The 21,437-nt window shown below is 51.7% G+C and overlaps 1 protein-coding gene across 7 annotated transcripts in view; it reads right to left on the bottom strand.

Annotated features, from left to right (window-relative positions):
• Positions 1 to 21,437, bottom strand: part of MGMT (O-6-methylguanine-DNA methyltransferase) — a 268,984-nt gene that overhangs the window by 39,394 nt on the left and 208,153 nt on the right. For all 7 annotated transcript variants that reach the window (XM_057737220.1, XM_057737224.1, XM_057737222.1 and 4 more), the window contains one exon: positions 3,564 to 3,724. In XM_057737220.1, coding sequence (XP_057593203.1) covers positions 3,564 to 3,724 — 161 coding nt within the window. The remainder of the gene's footprint in view (positions 1 to 3,563; positions 3,725 to 21,437) is intronic.

Below are 21,437 nucleotides of genomic sequence, written 5' to 3' on the forward strand. Positions count from 1 at the left end.
ACTATTTCTTGGAGAAGAATGAATTCAAAATAAACAAACCTGACCTTTGTAAGAGGTTTATAGGGAGGACCCGACCTCCCTAAAGCGCTTCGCTGTGTTACAAGAGGGCTAGCTCATCAGCAAAACACAAAAACAAACCCCCCTCATAAATCTCAGAAAACAAAACGTTAATTTGTTTTTGAAATTAAATTACTAAAACAACAATCCCATGAGGAATTAGAACACTTCTTATTCACACTCACCTTTGACTTTTGTTTCCTCAACAGCACCGTGAACCTCACCCCCAGTAACTACGGCCTCCCTTTCTCACAGAGAAACCCCCCGTGCTGCGGCCGAAGAAACAGGCAGCCGCCGCAGCCTCCAGATTCGTGTTCAGGAGGACAGCTTAATGGTTCCTTGGTAGAAATGCCCAGGTAATTAACTTGTTACTAACCAGACTTCAGAAATGCTCCAAGATAAGAAGTTGAGTGATGATGTGAAATTTCCAATATTTGATGTGTTAACCTACAAAAATGGGAATTCCATACGGTCCAACTCAGCACTATTTCGTGACCAGCCTTACAAAACAGACAGACACTCACAGCACGCGCGTCTGGAGGCAGGAGCCCAAGATGCGAGCCGTCCTTCCCAAGCAGAGAGGCCTTTGGGCAGCAGGCCAGGCCAGGCCAGGCGAGCCGGCAGACGGCGGGCAGGGGCAGCGGCCAGAGCCTTCCGGGCTGCGCTCTGGGAGTTCCCGTGGAAGCGCTGAACTCAAGGAGATGCTCCATTACCACTGCGCTTCTAACCAACTTGAAACAGGTGGGTTTGGTCTAAGTCTCAGAGGAACATGATGAGAAATGACACCCAAAAGGATGTTAGACGCGTTCAAAATGTGAGGTGCACGGAAAATAGCACTTGTCAAGGAAGCATCTATTCCATGATAAATGCACCCCATTCCTCCCCGTCTGCAAAGGTTTCTTTCCTTGGGTGGATGCACAGCTGCCAGAAGCTCCGGGGCTGCTGGAGCACGTGCCACGCGTGGGCCTTTCCCACCCGCCACCGTTGCACTGGCTACAGGACAGAGAATGAGGGCAAAGCCAACCTCCGCTGCACAGAAAGGGGAGTTACCACATCTGGGGTTAGTGCCAATTCACTCGGTGCTCGCAACCACATTACAGCCATCCACCACCTCCCTTCTTAAACGGTAAAATCCCCACACCTGGTCCCTGCCCGCGAGAACTGATTGTGCTAGGTGAGAAAAGCCTGCCTGGTACACGCTGCGCCCGGGAAATCCTGGCCCTGTAGCAACCACCAACTGCCAGCAGGCGGCCTGGCCCGGGGGACTCCTGCTCCCGGGGGTGAGGCTAGAGGCGGCCCCCACCCCAAAACCCATCTGGAGGGGACCTGGCCCCAGTCATGAGGGTCTGCCAGCACTGCAGGGCTTGTCCAACAGGGCATGGGCTACTGGGTGACGGAACGGCTTTCATCCCTCCCCAATACCTACTTCCAGCTTGTCCCGGTTGCTCAGGCTGACCATGACCATGACCGGCTGGCAGAGGAAGTGGACACGTTCGGGCCCAGAGCCAGGAGGCGGGGGGGGGGGGGGGCAGCAGGGTGAGTGTGGCCAGTCCCAACTCCCTTCAAGCACTGAGGACAGCACTTCGGGATTTTACAAGCTCCCCCCTCTGCCGACCCCCTCATTAGATTGTACACATACTTCCTGCCCTGGATTCATAATTTCTCTGCTCTGAAATTTTCTAAACCTTGAATTTCAGCTCACCTATTTGACAAACGTAAGGAAAGCTGCTTGGCCAGTTCTCTCCTGTTCCTGCTGGCAGAGCAGTAACCCCCAAATGGCAATAGCAGACAGAAGAGCCCACTGTTCCAAGATTCCCAGGCCTCCAGTTTAAAAACAAACCCAGGGACATTCCTGGTGGTGCAGTGGTTAAGAATCTGCCTACCAATGCAGGTGACACAGGTTTGAGCCCTGGTCCAGGAAGATCCCACATGCCGTGGAGCAACTAAGCCCATGCGCCACAACTACTGAGTCCATGTGCTGCAACTACTGAAGCCCACACGCCTAAAGCCCGTGCTCTGCAACGAGAAGCCACTTCAATGAGAAGCCCACGCACTGCAACGAAGAGTAGCCCCCGGCTTGCTGCAACTAGAGAATGCTCGCACGCAGCAACGAAGACCCAATACGGCAAAAACCCCCCAAAAAACAAACCCACATCTGAATTCCTTAAATGGCACAGCAGGACCCCGCCCCTGCACCTGGCGAGTGGGAGGTGCGCACGAGGAGAGTCGCCCACACCCTGGATGCAGCCCAGTGGCTCGAGGGGCTGGTTCCCAGCACGCGGTGAGTGCTGGGCAGGGACGGCCAAGTGCCCGTAGCAGCACCTCGGCCCGCAGGGCCCCGGACACAGGTGATAGAGGGTCTCCGGATACGGGCAAAGGCCCACTCTAGCTCTCACGCCCTGTCCTAGAGATGTGCTTTTAGACGTTCGGAGGCTCCTACCTGAAAGACACTGTGTGGAGACAGCCCTACGTGACGCGAGGAGGCTGACATGGTACCCTGTCCAACTTCAGTTTATTATGAGCAAAAACGTCCAGGGTCCTACATGGTCACTCGTCTGACCTTGTTAGTCAACTGAGGTATTAGCTCAACGTGCCCGAGCTTTTCTACCTGCTTTCCCTGAAAGCTCTGCTCCACCTTCAAATTCATTTTTGCTGAAAACCACAGCAGCAATTAGCATACCATTAAACTTATTTAGCAAACTCCATTTTGAAATTCAAAACTGCTTTAAATTTACCTCATCTAAAATCTCACGGTAGTTATTTTTCCTTAAGTATATACACCTATACATATATATCTATATGTAAATATATACTCCTTTTATATTAAAGTGACCATAAACAATCACCATGTAAACCTCTGGTATGTGTCTAGAATGATTTTTGTTGCCATAATTAAGCTGCAAACAAAAACTGAAAAACGCCTGGGAAAGAGTTTTTAGGTCATCACAGACCTTACATGCCATTACCACACTGCATGTAGACAATAAGTTCTCAGTTCATTGCTTAAGAATATCATATTTAACTATGGTAAGTTTGAGAAGTTAAATTGAAAACGTGTGCAAGAAGACACGCTGCTGCTCCAATGTAAGTGTCACCAACTGAGTGCCTGGAAGTGGCTAATTGTCCTGCATGTCATTTTCTGTGCTGTTGGCAAGCAGATAGTTCAAGTTAACAATAAGCTTATTGAAAAATTTACTGCCATTCAGATGTGTTCCTATTTAAACCTTTCAGCCAGCGAGAGTCAGGAGTCGATCTGCCTGGATCATTTTTATTGCCTTTGCCAAGAATGATGTGATCACGTGCCAAAACTAACACAGCCACTTGGAACAGGCGGAGGCTGCACACTCCTGTCCCTGCAGCGTGGCCACAGGCCACCTCTGTTTAGGTGATGTGAAGACATCACACTGGGATAGTCAGCAACCTGAGCTGGGGAGTCAGTGATAGTTAGTAGGTCAGGATCCCTGAAGCAAACACTGCGAGGTGGCCGAGGCAGCTGAGGTACTGACCTTGCTGGAAAATAGGATGGTGCAGAGCAGGCACGGGGAGCTCCTTGAGGACTGCAGGCTTGTGGAAGTAGGCATCCAGCCAGGCCACGCACTGCACGAGGGGCTCCATCACTTCCTCTGGACCTCCGAGCAGCTCAGGAGGAGCGGGGGCCTCCATGGGGCTGCAAAGAGAGAACAGGAGCTGACTCAGCCGCTAGGCCCCGGCTCTGCACGACGGAGAGACAAGCAGAAAACGCCCACTGCACCTACACAGGTCAGTCTGCAGCAGATTTGCGGGTATGCACGTCTCACCCCGGGGGGCGACGGGCGCCAGGACGGAAGAAAGGAGGCTGCAGGATGGGGACGCGAGGCCAGGTTAGCCCATCCGTGCCTCCACCTCCAGCTTGTGAGGACACGGTCTCTGCAAAGAGGCAATTCCCAGGAAGGGCGTCCCAGCACCTGAGCTCCTCCACCTGGGGCTCTGAGTGTCTGCAGGCACCCTGCAGGGCAGGGGTGAGGGAGAACGACAAGCACGGAAGCAGCTCCCGTGGGAGCGTGCCCGCCCCTTCCTAAGACAACCACCTGCACGTCGGCATCAATTTTCATCTATAGAATCACCAAGTATGCATCACAAAAAATATTTTACAGAAATACGATCAAAGTGATGAAACTGCACCCCCATGCCTCCCACCACATTTCAACAACAGCCCGGCGTGGTTACGTGTGCTCTGTGGCTTTGAGCTGGCTTCCGGGGGACCCCCTCCGAGTGTGCACTGCATCGCACGCCTCAGAGTGTCTAATCTGCGTGCTGGCCCCCTGCGAGCCTCATTTCAGTGACAGCGCCCGCGACTTCTATTCGGTTCTCTTCTGAATCTTCTCATTCATTCATCGCGGTCACGAGTCTCCCTTGCATCTTCTTACGTTTAACACAACACATCTTAGACGCGCTTCAGGTGGCCTCACGGTTTCCTCTACTCGGGTGCTGATCCTTCTGTTTGGGGATCCCGCGGGTCCCCTCACGGAGCTCCTCCTCACCTGCAGCAGACGCTGATTTGGGGGGACGGGCTCCGCTGGACCGAGAAAACGTCGTTCCAGAGAGGGTTCACTTCTGCGGCTCCTGAGCCGCAGAATTTTATGATGAATCCAGCTTTTCTTTTAATTTCCGAGAATGACACCCCCACTGAAGCACGGGCACTGAGTCGGATTTCTTCAGATGCCTCTCCTTCCTGACCTCCCGGGTGCTGACCGATGGCAGGCCTCCCTGCACTTTCCACAGCCTGCTGGGCAGAAGGCTGAGGTGCCTTCTCAGACGCTGCAGCTTGAGGCTTTTGGGGGACGGTGGGAAAAACCGCCACAGCGTAGGTGCGCGAAGCTCTTCCTGAGCCCATCACGGCTCCCCTCCCAGCATCCCACGGGCGGGGGCGGGGGCCTCAGTCTACAGGCTGCCTCCTTCAGCACCCCCTCACCACCCTTATGGGGGTCCGACGGATGTGGAGAGGCCACACCTGCTGGGCAACGCGGCCCAGCACAGGTAGCACGGATGCGGCTGAAGCGCCTTGGAGCACAGGCCTGACCCCGCCTGCCTGAGGAGAGACATAGCAGCGTGTGCAGGGCCTCTCAGAGTCAGGAACGTGTGCACTTCATCCCACAAGCAGTGGAGAGCAGCTGAAGACCTTTAAGCAGGGTCTCATCCACAACCTGTGCCGGGTCTGTGTCTCGGAGCCATGGTGCTCTGCAGGTCTAAGTGTCTCCAGAGGTCCCTGGACCTTTCCAGAAATAAGTCTCCTCGGATGGATGCACACAGGTCCCCTTTACACTCTTCTCCAGCACGGAATGAGCGCTGGGTCAGGGAAGGCTTTCTAAGCACGTGAGTGTGAGTGGCATTAAGGAAGGAACCAGGGAATGAATGGAAAAGAAGAACGGAGTCCTCCAAGATGACCAGGGAGAGAGGGACCACCGAGACCCCAGCTCCGCAGAGCCGGCCAGGCGGGCGGTCCTGCCGGCGACACAGCTGGACCACGTAGACCCAGGCTTTCTCCAAGCTGCTGGCTCCCAGGGATTGGTGGGAGAGGGAACCCCCACAGAGGGGCCCTCGGTTGGTCCTGAACTGACAGGGCCCTTTCGGGGTCTGGTCAGCAGGATACCCTGAAGGACGGGAGTTCACCCCACAGGCAGCGCAGCGTCTGCGGAACAGGTGGCAGAATGGCATTTGGGGGGACTTTTGAGGACGGACACTATCTTCTCATTGCCCTGACGTCTTTCCCCATTAGGATGTCTGCCCGTGGAAAGCCGGGGAACTTCTGTCCTGTGCTTGGCTTAAATATGTTTCCATGTCAGAGAGAAATTCCCAGAAACTCTTTTGCTCTGTTCCCTCCTCACTGAGTAAACAGTGTGCTGACACTGGGAAAGAAAGGTGGAGAAAGGCCAGGCGCCTTGCCATCCTGCACACACGGACGGGGGAGGGGAGGGGGTGCGCCAAGCTCCCTCCAGACCAAGCGGAGCATGTGGAGCCCTGTGAGCCCACACGTTCCCAGGCGGCTGTGAGTGGGCAGCGGTCCACGCAGGACGCCTGCTCCAGCGTGGAGTGAGCAGAGCGCAGGGGCCGACGTCACTGCCCTCAACCCACACGGGAAGCAGGAGGTGGACTGGGATGTCCCCGGACCCTGGCGCCGACCACCTTGGCCCAGCAGCTCCTGCAGAGCGAGGTGGGGTGGGGTGCTGGTGGGGGAGGACAGCAAACACGGCTGCCACATGGGCCTGGGTGGTCTCCAGGGCTTGAGGGGTCTTCCTGGCCATCACACGCCACACGTGGGGCTCCCTGGGTGGGGGGGCATACAGTCCAGGAGACAGGCATCTTAAGCTGAGAAGCAGGGGGCTCTGTACCCACCAGTGACCTGCTTGCTTGGGAGCTGCAACCTTACTCAGATGCCCTGGTTCCCTCAGGGGTATCTGACAAAGGCCACGGGGCTGTGGGCATCCCGGGGCACTGCCCACGCTGGGAGCTGCTTCCTCTGGGTTGCTAAGGGAATTGAAATGTGAGCTGTGTTTCCCAGCATTTCCCACTCTTAAAAGGATATTTGAAGAATTTTTATAGTAGTAAAATTCATCTTAAATTGATTTTTTATGCTTGTGCTAAAGATCTCAACCTCTGATTTACTCTGTAGTTCTCCTTTTTAACTCTTTCTCTATTGGCATTAGATAACTATTCATGGGTGAAATGTAATTAAACAGCTTTGATTCTGAAGCAAGGATTTATGACACTACATTTAAAATGAATGGCATTAAACACACACATAAAACCAGATTTTTAAAGCCATGACACAAATTTCCATTTCTACAATAAAATGAAATGTATCCTCTGCCCTGCCCTCTCCTCCAGCCTCGCTCTGTGCGTCCCTGAAAGAGCTGTGGTGCGACAGTACCGCAGCATCGCTTACGCTGCTCTTATCATGGAGGAGTTTCTCCAGGCTTCCTACCGACGGACCCTGAAACCCCAATCATTACGGGCTCCGTGGCCCACGCTCATCTAAATCCCACATCCACGCCTCGCTGGGAGCCTAGCAACTCACCCACCACTAACGGCACCGACCTGTGGACTTCCCAGTGCCTCTGGGAAAGCACCACCACGTGGGAGCGGGCCCCCGGGAGAGCACCTGGAGAGCCCGGGCTTCAGATGGAGACAAGAGAGGACTGTCCCGACGCCAGCGGGGCCAGCGCAGAGGCCGACGTCAGAGCCCACCCCCCGGAGACCCCTAGGACATCATCAGTAAGAGTAATCCTGAGGCTCATATTGTGACATTGGAGCCTCTCACTTTTTTTTTTTTTTTTAAAACTTGGCACAAGAGGGCTGACTAGTGGTTGGAAAATGAATTTGGCTTTGTTGAGCTTTTTAACATAACAATGGAGAGTATGGGTACCCCCTACAGCAAACACAAGTCACATATGGTTTGCTTTAAGGGTTTCTTTAAGAAATATGCAACTGTTGGCCATGGCAGGGACCTTGTAAGAACAAACGGGACAACAGTGTACCACCTTCAGGGGACGCTCCCGGAACCTCAGTGTGTCGCAGAGCCCTGTGTGAAGCTCTCCTGGAGGTGTCGCCCCTGAGAAGCAGCCTGACCCATTCCCTTAGGCTTGGAGTAAGAACATTCTAGTGCTGAATTGCATTTCAGAATTGTTTTCACATAAACCTGTCCGCCATTCCAAATTAGGACACAGAAAAGCAAGTGACATGCTCCAGAACAAACTTCTCAAGTGTTTTTAATAAAGCAGGCAGTGATGCCTTACCTAGACGTATTAGGAGAACCCACGACTTCACAGCATTAGCTACGTGAGCACAGAGGGTATCAAGGGAAGACCATGTGTCCCACCTGCACGGAGCTTGCACTCCAAGACCCTGGCACAGACAAGACTGAGAAGGAAGAGTGACAGCACTGCACCTGGCAAGTGGAGGACTAAAAGGCGACTGGGCCAAACTGAAATGAAATGGCCCCGAGGACAAAGGTCGCCCGCACAGGAAGCCCCGCCCGGCTCTGGCCGGCCTCCTGCAGGTGCGCTGCGCCAAGTGAGGCGGAGCGTGGGCCCAGGCTGCCGAGGGCAGGGCTGCCCACTCAGGTGCCCAGCACCAGGAACCTGCTGGGCGGAAGGTGAGTTGCTGTGGCGGGCAAAGCACCCCAGGCTGGCTAAAGCCACCAGGAAGGGCCGCTCAACGTCTAACCCTGCCTGGAGGATGGCTGTGCGCCTGCCAGGCCACCCACCAAGCGGCAGGGGCGTCCCCAGCTCCGTCCCTCTGGTTTGTCCCCCGTGAGGAATGTGCTCGACACTTTACCCCACCTGCCTGGGTGGAAGTTCGGGTGTGTGGATCCTGGGGTGCCCCCAAGGCTTCAGTGCAGCAAAGACTCACTGAACCCTCATTTCTGAATGAATTCTGCTCCGCACAGATGTTAAAATGTCATGTACTTGGCCTTAAATCCCAGTGGATATTAGAAAACAGGCCAAAAGTTCCAAGTTCCTCGGATCTGATGGGCACCATTCAGTACACCCAGCGGGAGGACCGCGTGACCGCCGCGTGCTGGACGTGCTGTGCCTTCCAGCCTCTCTTCGTGACCCCTTCCCAACATCTCACTCTTCGTTGGACGGAACTGAGCCTTACGGTTTGGAAACGCTAACTGGTGACGCTGGAGGGTCACCTAAGCAAAGAGCCCTTGGCTCCTGCTCTGAGTCCATCTGGAATGTGGCCGGGGGTGACCGGAAGGCATCCTTTAGCAAGGCTGGGAGATCCGTCTGCGAGGAAGCATACAGACACTCGAGTACCAGTTGAGTGTGAAGAGGCGCCCAGAGCCTTAGACCCCCCGAGGGTGAGAAGCCTCATCTCCTCCGGTGTCCAGGGCTCAGCATGGAGGGCGGGGCCCTCTGGGCCTCAAGGGTAGAGCGCCAGACCTCACAGGCTCAGGGAGGCAGACAATCACAGCAAAAATTTAAAACTGCAGTTGAGGTGCCTTTATAAACGTCACGTGAGACTCTTGCTGGACAGCCCTGGTAACGGCACAATTACGTCCACGTTAGCGGACCCCTGGCAGCGCCTCTTGTGTCTGTGTCTGGTTGCTTTGTCCGGCATTTAATTACACCTCCTTGCTAAAACTCAGATGCTTTTCCTCCAGTGGTAGGATTGAAGACAAATACATCATGCTACCTGCTTTCAATAAATATCCTTTTTCTCCCCCCAGAATGAGAAGGCGGAATAAAGCCTTTAAACTCTAAATTCCAATCAAGTTTAGTGGTTTGATCCCATGCACGTGCTCACTGGGCTCCCATCAAGTACATGGCTTGTCGGCAAGAGCATCGACTTGGTGTTCGTGGTCCAACCGGGCAGGCGGGGCCGGTGACGGTCCGACACAGGGGTATCCACAGCCTCCCTGCTGGCTGTGCTGAAGGAGCCCTTCCTGCCCTGATGGGGACTTCCACATGCCATCTGATGCACGAACAATGAAAGTGACGGCTCCGTGACACTGCTTGGTGGTCAGCAGCTGTTTGCGCAACGACACCACGTGGGTGTGACAGAGTTTGTGCAATTGTTTGAATATTCTAGAGTCGTATTAGGGTACAGAGCAGAAAAAGGAGAAAGTGTTGATGCCAGAAATAAGAAACACAGATTTCAAACAACACAACTGAGTCAACGGTGAGAAACAGGGCGTGCCCGTGGCGTTCACCTCTGGACACAACCGGAGCCTCCCTGTTGCTGATGACAAGGGGGGTGGCAGTGTTCCCTGTTTCTCAGGGGCTGCTCTAAGTGATGCACGTGTTATCATACTGACTTCTCACCCAAGCCTAAGAGCAACATGAGCTCAACTGTGAAAACAAGGGGAAGGATGAATAAACATGCACGAAATATCAGCAACATACCTAAGTTTATATAAAAATGGGAGATGCAATATGTAGATTTTAATTCTCTGAGACAAGAGCCCCTACGACGTGTAACACACGTTTATTGACCAACTTCCATGGGTTTGGTTTTAGGCTGTTTTCAAAGATGCTTCTGTACACAAGGAAGAGACCTCCTACCATACAAAAGGGAGCACGTGCTGAAGGTGGCCCACTCCATTCCCAGGGAAGTCAACAGGAGGGCGAGCTGGAGTTCGACGGCCAGCTCAGCAAATCCTTACTGAGGTTCCAGTGTGTGGTTCATGACGAAGAGGGACCTAAATCCTGCCCTTGCCGTACGCCTTCCACCCCACGATCATACCCCCCAGTGAATCTACATTTATGGTCCAATCACAGGCCACCAATGGCTCCTGTCCCAAGGTCAATGAGAGGAAGAAGAGGCAGTTTAAAACTTAACTGGGCCCCCGTTTACTCACTTTCTGGGTGGTCACAGGTACCTTGTTTAAATTGGGTATCCGTTTTTAATGGGCATCCTGAGGCCTCAAAATCTGGGGCTCGAATTCACGTCCAAACCAAAGCAAGACGACAGAGGAACTCGCTATAGTATTTGAAAACACCCACCAAAAACACAGAGAAAACTGCATGTGGATTTTTAACGCCTCCCCATATAAGTTACGTGTCCCAAGAACCATATGTTTTTCTTTTTTAAAATAATTGCTTCTTTAAAATACATCAGCAATAATAAAACATATTTTTAAGAGACAATTTAAACAGTATACTTGGCAGACAAGAACGCCTTAAAAAAGCCCATCTACTTTCTCCCCTAAATGTTCAAGTTGTTAAAAGGAAAAGTGTATTTTATCAACACTTTAACATACCATTAAAAATCTCTACCATTTGACAGATGAAGATAAAAACACCCCAAAACTATAGATGAATTATGAGGTCCCTGATGATTCCAAAACAATTACGGGATGCAGAGCAATCTAGTTAAATTTTATTCAAAAGCTTACTACACTTGTGTTTTCTTTTATTTTTCTATCAAGAAACCCATGAGGTTTAAGCCCAATTCATTATGTATGAGACCCCACTTGCAGTGCTTGGCTGTTGATTAATAGCAAAGTTTGCTGTATGTACATCTGCAACATTAGATGCATACAATATGCTAACTTATTCTTCCACTGAAACTAATTATTTACAAAAATGACTACTTGAGACTACAATTTATTAAATGCATGCATCCAGTCTCAATTTGGCCCCAAAAGACAGCCTGGAATGAAGATCTTTTACTTGATGTGACAACTTCCAGAAACGCTGTTATTAATATTGTAAATGTGGCAAATAAAGAGTTCAAATAGCCTTATGTCTGTGTTGCATTCGTTTTCACCACTGAAGCCGTGAACAAAGAAGCTTTTTGAGGTTTCACACACACATACACACATGAGAGGTAGATTCCTCTTTCCCAGCTTAATTTAGCTTCTCACAAGTAAAGTGCTTATATGTTAGCAATGAAATAGTTTTAAAAGTAATAGCTAACATAAAAATGGAATAAAAAATCCTAATCAAATTGCTGCTTAAGTAGATTTATTACAATTCTGTCAAGCATTTAGTTCATTTGTCGAAAAATATCTTTAAAAGCATAAAATTTTTAAAGAGTCGTTCCATCGCGTCTCATCAAATTTGTGGTACTCCCTCAAGTTTTTTTTCCCAAAGGATCTCTGGGGTTAGGCAACCTCGCTTTATTCAACGATTCTGCTCCCTCCTCCAGAAAAGAACACAGAGGAAATCAGTCCACGAATAAGAATTACAGATGTCAAGTGGGACACCAACCCCACTTGAAATCTCGTCAACCAAGAGCGTCTCTCAGGCTAACACAGCAATGCGTGTGGCCCAGAGCTGTGGCCACCTGCTCTGAGTGTCCTCTACAGTCAGGCCTCTCTGCCGGGCCAACCTGTACACCTCCACGGCTGCCCCTCTGATACCCTTGCTCTGCTCTGCTGCGGGTGTGTGCCACCGTGGGCCTGGGAGAGACAGAGAGGAGTCAGACTCCTTCCTTCCCATGCCGAGACAAGGGAGTCAGTGTCGGTGCCCCAAAGACAGGTCAGCAGCGCAGAAGGTCATTACATGCTACCGATTGCTTCCTGCCATTAAAGTTTTGCACAGACACCTAAGGAAAAAAGACGTGGATTTCAAACAAGGGCCTGCTCTGGGACACAGGATTTTAGGGACATAGATGAACTGGAGTATCAGTCAGAGGGCCTTTGCTCTCTACAACAAAGTGTTCAGAGAAAAAGTGAACAGCATGGGAAAATCTCAGGACATGAAATCTAGGTGGGTAAAAGATGGCTGGTTTTCTATCATGCAATTTAACATCCTGACTCTCTCAATAACGCAGTCGGGGTCAGCCACAGTTACTTCTCAACGTCACGCCGTCATCACACAACACAGCACTCTGGAAAGGCTGGATCCACTGAGCTGAGGTTCAGCCATATGGAAACAACTCAAGGTAAACCCTTGCAGAAAATTCTGTAGCTGCTATTTACTGAGTGCCTAACTTGTGCCACACACAGAATTAAAAGCTGTTCTATGTTTATTTCTCCCAATGACCCCTAAGGAGGCTTTAGTATCTCTATGTTCTAGAAGAGGAAACTGAGGCTCAAAGGTTATATAATGACAACTAATCAATACATAAGGGACAGAACCGCAATTTGAATTAAAGTCTGTTTGATTCCAAAGACCTTAATCTGGACCATCTCCATGAAACTGAAGTGCTGTTGCTCACTTCTCTGAAACGGAAAACAAAGGGTCCCTCTGATCATGACAAGCCCATACGTTCACATGCTCTATTCTCGACAGTGTATGCACGCGATGGCATCTGGAGTTATTCTCTTTCATTTTTAGGTAACTTCCGTGAACTTCTCCCTGATCTCTAGGACTATATCTAGGCCCACTGCCCTATTGTTCAAGGACGGTGGGGATCTGAGTGGTGAAACCAGTCTTGTTATATTCTAGACGCTTCCCAGAAGAGACACTAGGTGCCCACACTGTAGGGTTTCAGGCTTGCAGACGATGGCCGCTGGCATTAGTGCTTTTCACCCTTATAGGATGATCACGTTTCTGCTTCAACGCCTCAGTGACCAGTCTACGCAACTCAGTGCTCCTTTACACAGATAACAGGCCTAAGTCTTAGAATGTTCCCAGCCCATCACCCCCCATCCTCATGCTCCAGAAGCAAAGCCCAGAGTGATCCCGACACCATCCAAGGTGGCTTGGAAACCAGCAAGGCAGGCCCTGTGCTAAGGCAGGTGTAGGCCTGGGCTGCGTGGAGAAGTCAAAGGGACGGGGCTCTCCACCAAGGCCGCCCTGCGTGCCTGAGTGAAGACTCTGCACTGTCACGGAGCTGGCCCCAGCTCTGCCCCCCAGCCCTGGGGGCCTGGCGGACACTTCCTGGTGCTCAATACCCGCCTGCTGAACGGATGTGCAAACAAGAGGCAGCGGTGCCGCCACCGCACGTGTGCTGAGAAACACCTGCATTTCAGACTCCATTTTTCCAATGAATACTTTGCTGAAAACCATTCCCTTGGGGGGAAAACCCACAAAGATCTTCTAAACAGTGAAAGCCACATTTCTCTGCCTTTTCAGATTGTGCAGTGGACTGCCGAGTAACAACGTCTGTTAAAGCCCAGGCAGCGGGCCTCGCGTGTGATTTTGCCCAGTTTGATAGGACTCCACAGTGAAAACCTGGAGTGTTTCCGATCTGAAGACACAAAACCAAGTGGGCTTCCTTTGTGGCTCTTCCACTTCCACTCCAGATACAAGGCCATCAACTGCATACTGAGATGGAACGAAAGCAAAATGAATTTAAACAGCAAATACTCGAGCCTTCTCTTCTTTGCAAGATTGCACGTCAGCCTGCCGAGTCCGGTGAGACACACACACACACACACACACACACCCACACACACACGCCCCCACGTGAAGGCTGATCACGCTGCACCCTCGTTTCTCCTTTAGGTTTCCCAGCCTTCCACGAGGAGGAAGGCGGAGGTCCCGGTGGGGAGAACCGCCTCCACCAGCCCTGGGACACACAGAGGGCCCAGGGCCTGGCAGACCCTCCCGCAGGCTCTGCCCCCCCACCTGCGGGGAGGGAAAGTGTCCGCAGGCGCAGGAGGCAGGCACGCGCCCCTCCCACGAGCGCTGGGGTGTGTGCTGGGCCGCGGGGGCGAAGTCCAGGGGCAGAGCATGTGGCGGGGAGAGGGGGCGCGCAGCCCTGCGCGGAGCCCTCGCCCGCTGCCACGCCGCCCCACCACGAGCAGTGCTTGATTCCCTACCTTGACGAGGGAAGGCTTCCCCCCTGCCATGAGCCCACACGGCAGAAATGATACCTCTGGTGCTAACAGGGCTAAAACACACTGCCCGCCCCAATGCAGTTTCCAAAACTGGTCCCTCCACACAGCTTCAGGTCTACGTTGTCATGATGCAGTTCAGGAAAAAAAATTATTTTTCTTCTTAGCAAGGGAAACATGTCTTAATTTAAATGCTAAAATAATATCTAAATGTTCTACAGACACTACTGTTTTCTTGCAAAAGGCATGTATTACATGACGCCTGACCTCCGTGGGGTTTAGTCCCATTAACTTGGGTGCTGGGCTTATTAATAAATAATCCTGCCACTAAATTACCTGTCCTGTACATTGGTTTGTACAGTTCTAAATAAATAATAGATAGGTCCCTATTATCAAACACAGTGAAGTTTTCAAAGAAAAGCATAGCTTATGATACCAGATAAGGCTGCATTCTCATCTGGGAACAACTTTGTGCAGCTCCTTTCTCAGAAGGCCTTTGCCTTGCCTGTCCATTGTTGCAGCTGGAGCACGTTAGCTGGTGAACATAGCTGGAAACACTGTATTTAATATCAGACAAGTATACTGACTATACATTAGTGGCCAAAAAAATCTTAAGCAACTCTTAAATGGACAGTTAATGTAATTGTATTTTAAAACACTGAGGTCATATTTAATTTTGAAATGAAACTCTTAAAATGAGCTTCCTGGCGAGGATGCAGAGTAATAAAACGTTAACTACAGAAAGAAACTAAAACTCACATTATTAAAATAAATCCTTCTTCCAGAACACTAACATTTGCAAGATAGAGTACAAGAAGCAGAAAACATTTGTACTTCTTCAACAAGTGCTGTCACTGGCATGGAGGTCGGGATTGTCAGCTTGAAGGATGACATCACTCTGAACACGGAGCACACAAGCCATTTCCCACCGCTCTTTCTCCCACGAGCTGGCGCCTCTCCCAGCATCTTTTGTGTTCCTTCCAGGGTGCTCGAACTGAGTTTAGCAACACCCTGAGGTCTTCCAATCACGGGTCCACCAGCAAAGAACCCAATTATGTTCAAGAGCAGGAAGTAGAGTAAATGGGGCTGGGCGAGGTCTGACGAGAAGGAGCAGAGGCAGGGCAGAGAGTACGGAGGAAGGATGGGGCAGAACACATTTTAGCTGCAAAGCCAGCCAATTAAAATTCCCTTTAGGAAGCACCAATTTCTACTCAAAGCAAGTTGGAAAGTCCAATTTTATATGCCTTCTCCCTCCTCTTAAAAATCAATACAGGCCTCTGGGGGCTGTCACACGTGCAGGCAGGCGGGTCTGTGGACCGTAAGCTCTGTGCCTGGACCCGGTTCACAGCCTTCCCAGGGGAAGGGGGGGGTGTCACAGGGTTTCCAGCAAAAACCATGCAGCATTTATTTACAGGTGTTCTCTGGCAGGCAGGACAAGGGAAGAGGCCCTGCGTGCATGCCCTGCAGCCAGACGGCAGCACCAGTAAGAGTGCTGAGCCTTCATTTGACCCTTGCACCCGCCACCCCAAGCTTGAGAAGAGCAGAGGGCGGAAAGAGACAAGATGTTTCAGGTAGGAGGCTGCAGGTCCTGTGCCCCCCTCCCTAGCATGTCCTCTCTCTGCTGCCCCACTTGGGACCACGCAGTCCCCAAGGTCAGACTGTGGGCCCTGGGCCACGTCATTCTGCCAGAGAGGAGCATAAGGACCCGTGAACGCCCTGGAGTCTCTCTTCTCTCCTCTGGTCCCGAGTATCTGGCCCCTTCCTGTTCCGGCCTCCCTCACTGCTTCTGGTGGCTCCCATGACAACGCTGCCCCCAGGGGCCCAAAGGCCCCCCAGTGCCCTAGTCCAACTCTAATTCTCTTTGGCTTCGATCTGTCTCAGACGAGTAGCTTGGGGACCCTTTGAACAAGGTTCTCAGATGTTCAAGAAAATTGTAGTGAGAAACAGTACCTTAAAAAAGGGAAGTCTTACTATGTGAATACGTCTTTCATTTGGGAAATACTACAGAAGAAGCACTTTACCTTTATAAACACTGAGATGTGTCCTCTTAAAGAATTTAATCGCAATGAAAGCATAAATGTAAGCATCTCCTGGAACTCACAGATCCCGACAAGTGGAGACGCCCCCTGAGAGCAAGGTCAAGACCAGGGCTGCTCTGTGTTTGCCTCCACCCCGCCTTCTCCTCCCAAGTCTGCTAGGAGGCCATGGGAGAGGTGCAGGTACGAGAGCAACCAATCAGAGACTAGAGTGGCGCAGGGACCTTCGGTCTCCACTGACACGCGACGACCGCCTTATGAGTACCTTCATTTATTTCTGTGCAGTGAAGACTGGGTGAAACGTACTCCTGCCCACTCTGCCACAGCCGGTTCACGCCAGCCAACTTACCGGGGTGTGCCACATCACCGCCATCCGAGGAACAAGGGATGGACAGCAACAAGGAAGTCTGGGATCCCCAATGTTCTCCCAGGAGAGACCTTCTGCATTTACGCATGGACTGACATCACAGTTTATCCCTTTCCGGCCACTTTCATGCTCAGAATGTAACTCTGTGGGTCCCTCCACGGGAGGCCCTCAGCTGAGGCCCTAGACCCCACGTTCATGCTGCTGTCCACAGCATCTCACTGCCAACAACCATCCAGCACTAGGAACCATCACTGGGCCCACATGTGTCCCCACATATAGTTTTCAAGATCTCCATGGCAGGCATGGCTCCCACAGGCCAACACGGCCCACCAGCTACTTTTGTCAATAAAGCTGTACTGGAAGCCAACCACGCCCATTTTTTACCTGCAGAAAGGCAGAGCTCGGTGGTTGTGGCAGACACAGTCTGGCCCGCAGGGCCTAAGATGTTAACTCCCTGGCCCTGCACACGCGGCGGTGGTGGTCCCTGGTCTACGCACACGTCGATGCCTCTGCTCGGCCTCTCCAGGTGCATCCCTATCTTACCACACTGGTCCTACCACTGTGGTGCCTCCGGACTCAAATCCCTCTTCAAATCCTAACGCGACCCCTCGTCAAGTGGGGCCTCCTCTGTGACCTCTGACCCGGCTAGCTGCCCTGCTGGAGCCCGAGGGGCTGGCCTGGGGGCAGTGCGCAGCCGCCGTCTGCTGGGCCCTGGCCGGGTCCGGGGCGTGGTGCTCGGTGCTCGGCCCGCACTGGCCCCGCTGCACCCTCGGCACAAGATGCCAGGCGAGACCTGGGCTCTGGTTGGCTGCTGCTGGAAGCAGGGCCGCAGGGTTAACGCCATCCCAGCGTGGGGCTGAGGAGCGGCAGGGCAGGGACTAAAACCCCAAGCTGACCCGCCTGCCCTGCCCTGCGCGCTGGCCTCTCAGGCCTGGTGGCCCACCTCCACTCACGACACACGTCCCCGGGGGACATCTCTCCGCGAACGGGGAGGTGCGCAGACCCCGCGGCGGGCCGGGCCCCCGCAGCCTGGGCTGCGGCTCTTCCTGCCGCCCGCCTCCGGTTCCCAGACCCCTCGGGCTCCCTCCTCCACAGCCTCACCGGAGCGCTGCCGCCCAGGAGGCGCCCCCCTGCAGGCCGCCGTGTGCCCCAGGACCGGAGCCGGCCGCCTGCCTCAGCCGCTGCCCGTCCCCCACGCGCGCCCCAGCTCCTCTCCTGCACGGCTCTCCCCGAGCCAGTGGCACCTTCCGCGTTCCCTGCTGCTGTCACAATGGCACAGAAATGGCCTGCCCACCGGGCTGGAAACCCCTGCAAGCACGGCTCTGGTCTCCTTTCCCTCCTGTCACCGCTACACGCCGTTCCCACCACCACAGCCTCCGACCTGCCTCGCCACGCTCGGCTCCCACCCACAGAACCTGCCAGAGCCAGATAAACCTTCCCCACACGCCGCCTGGTCCACGTCACCAGTCTGCCCACACCATCAAACCCACACTGCGCATCTGGCGTTGGTCAGAGTCCTCAGAAGCTGGCCTTGACTCGGGCCCTTCCCTGGGGGGGGGGGGGGGGGGGCGGTACCCTGAGCTCCAGCCCATCTGGCCGCTGCTCCCCACGCCCCGCCCGTCCTGAGCCAGGCCTTCCGCCTCCAGTCTCTGTGCCTGCAGCTGCCCTCGGCCCAGGGAACAGTTCCTGCTGGCCGGGGCTGCTCTGGCTCTCCTGTGTCCACAGGCCCCTCTCAGGCCACCCTAAGTGCAGCCGGAGTTCTCACCCTCCACCTCTGAGCACTCAGCCCCGGGCCTTTCAAGTTGCTCCCTCTATGTGGACTGGTCTGATGGCTTCCACAAATACACCCACGTGTTTGGGCATCTCCGTATTACTCCCAGCAACCAACACTTCAGTGCCTTTTGTGAGACGCTCATAATATTTGGTGAATTGTTACTGAGTTAGTAAGAGAAAATTTCAAGATGAGAGGGAAGTCAGGGCAAAGAGATGTTACTGAATGTACTGAAAAATGATTTAGGATTTACTTTCTGAGTAAATAGAACTACTTTTGACTTGCTGTACTCCTGCTAAGATTTTTTGTGTTTTTCATCAACTTCATCACACATTCTCTAGGAAGCATAATAATTGAACTTCTTAAGCCAAACTGGTTAAGACACATGCAAATATATGATACAAACTTGCAAAGTTTTAAATTGTGTTTCCACTGCATATCTTTGTTTTGATCAAAACTTGAAACATCTAAGAAACAGTTTTCTGAACCAGATCCAAGGCACAGAAGGGGAATTTCATGTTTTTCAGCTTTTGGTTCCACCCAGAGCCCAAGATTCAATAGACTTTCATGGACTTAAGACCTATCTGGATGAATTCACTACTATCAGAGAGACTCAGTTATATTATTCCTACATCTATACTGTGTATGACCAATCAGATATTATGCTGTTTCAGATTTGTCATGACCTATCATCATCTCTTCTCTCCTGGGCATTGCTGGTTCAGCCCAGAGATCACTGGAAGCCCAGGATCTGAAGTCAGCGCACAGCACAAGGCAACTGAGAGCACGCTTGTCAGCTCTCATCTGGGCTGATGGGAGTGTGATCAGAGCTGAGCTAAGAGTCTTCCCAACTCTTCCCAGAGAAGTGGCCCTCTGCCTGGATGTACGATGTCTTCAAAAGAGCTGGCATAACCACCCAGGAAAACAGACCAGAAGAGCACAGAATAGGGGGCGTGTGCTTGTGCTGATCAACCGACTTGTTCCACCATGCTACTGTCCTCTTTAAACAGTTTAAAGACTTAAGTCAGGATTCAAAATTGATATAACTCTTGAGCAGCTGTCCTCTGTTTGGTTCCCACATCCCCCTCACTTCTAGTTGACTAAGATTGAACATCTTCCTGCCAATTAGTATCCATGTGATTAAAAAAACTAACCCCAATTTCCAAGAATCAAATCAGAAACTCCAGCAGCGGTTGGGTATAGAATCGAACTCCTAGGCTTAAAAACTGCAAACTATCTGGCTTGCCATTTTCATTTAAATATTTTATGGGGAAAAAATGAAATAAAATACATACACTAGAAACATGTGACTCTATTGAACATGTTAAGAAAAAAGAGATCAAAAAGAAACAGATGATTCTTCTGGAAAAAAAAACAAAACCAAAAAAACCAGAAAAACAAAACCCCCCACAAAAGTATGTAACACATAACGGGTGCATTCCCAAGCTGCAAGGGAACGAGGGCTGCTCCTAAGGTCTGATGTTTGAACAAGCCCTCCCTCTGCCAAGGCAGCGTTTGTCCTCCTCCTCATCCTCAAGGGCAACAGTGTCACTGTTTTCAGCATGACTCTGTGCCAAGTGCGTACTATCTGCAGCTCACCGTACCAGCAGGGGGATGCAAAGACAAAGACAAGGAAAATAGAGCCCGACCCCTGGGTAGCCCACAACTTCATCTACCAGCCAAGCGAGGAGGGGAGGAAGCTGCAGGCCTCGGGCAGGTCTACATCTAGGCCTGCTTTGCTTCTCAGAGGGCAGATCCTAAGAGAAATGCCCTTGGCTCCTCCCAGATCCGGGGTACAGGAGACCCCAGCATCCACCTGGAGCCACTTCTGCACTTCTCCCTGGGTCCCCTGTCATCATACCATTCAAACCCATTCCTGGGGTTTCCCGAAAGATCACTGGCTCAGGGCACCTCACTGGGCAGAGAGAAAACAACACCCAGGATAGGCAGTCCCCTCTCCACTTGGTATCAATGACAAGGCCCACTGCTGTCTTTTTCATTCATGCAGAATCATCTTCCAGGTCCACCTTCACGACACCTTGGAAGCCGATTTCGAGTTAGAGATCCCTGTGCTTTTTTTTTTTTCCCGACTCAATTTATTAACGGCAGCATAAAATACTTCTCCTTCTAGAAGCATGGCATGGGATCCCTTAACCAGAAGATACCAGTGCCTCCTGATGTCTGTTTGTTTCTATTGCTTTGGACATTAAGTCTGAAGAACCACCAACCTTCTCGGAGACTTAAATAAACTTCTGAAGCCAGAGGAGTAATTTTCTTTATAATTGACATTAAAAAGTGGCAGGAACGAGGATGATGGATGGTTGTTGAGCACATCTGCCACTGTGCATTGTCTTAAACTTAAGAATGATCAAGGGCGAGGGGGAAGGCTTACTGGCTAATCCACAAATCTAGGGAATAATTAAATACCGTACTTCATAAATAAAAACAGAATCAAAACCACTTCTTACTCAACTATTTAGAAACACAGATCTGCACATGCCGACAATTCATCACAAAAATGGAAGATATTTCACTTTCTGTGAGGTTTACCTGCTCATCTCAAAAGCTGACTAACTAATGGTTTCTTCATTAGACTTTGTGTTATGATTAGCTGCTATTTATGCGACTTTCTCTGAATGAGCTCAAAGCACAGTCAGGAATTCGAAATTCAACTGTTCTGAAAACACCTAGTATTAGCCCATTCACTCACTATGCAAGCTATTAAATGAATCCCTGTTTTGAACCATTTGGTCATGGAAAGCACAACAGGTTGGATGGGGAAAGGGCCCGGGGGGCAGAGCTCGCACGGGAAGACCAGCACCCACCACCGAGGCCCCAGGGGTGGTAAGCCAGGAGGTGAGAGGGAGAGTGGGGTCGGCAGGCCTTGGGGGACAAGTGTCTTCATCCTAAGAGTGCGGCAAGCTGTCAAAAGGTATCAAACAAGGAGTGAAAGGGTAGCACTGGTGCTTCCAATAGCTCATGCCGGCTGCTGGC

The sequence above is a fragment of the Hippopotamus amphibius genome, chromosome 5 (assembly GCF_030028045.1).
Source record: "Hippopotamus amphibius kiboko isolate mHipAmp2 chromosome 5, mHipAmp2.hap2, whole genome shotgun sequence".
Taxonomy (NCBI): Eukaryota; Metazoa; Chordata; class Mammalia; order Artiodactyla; family Hippopotamidae; genus Hippopotamus; species Hippopotamus amphibius.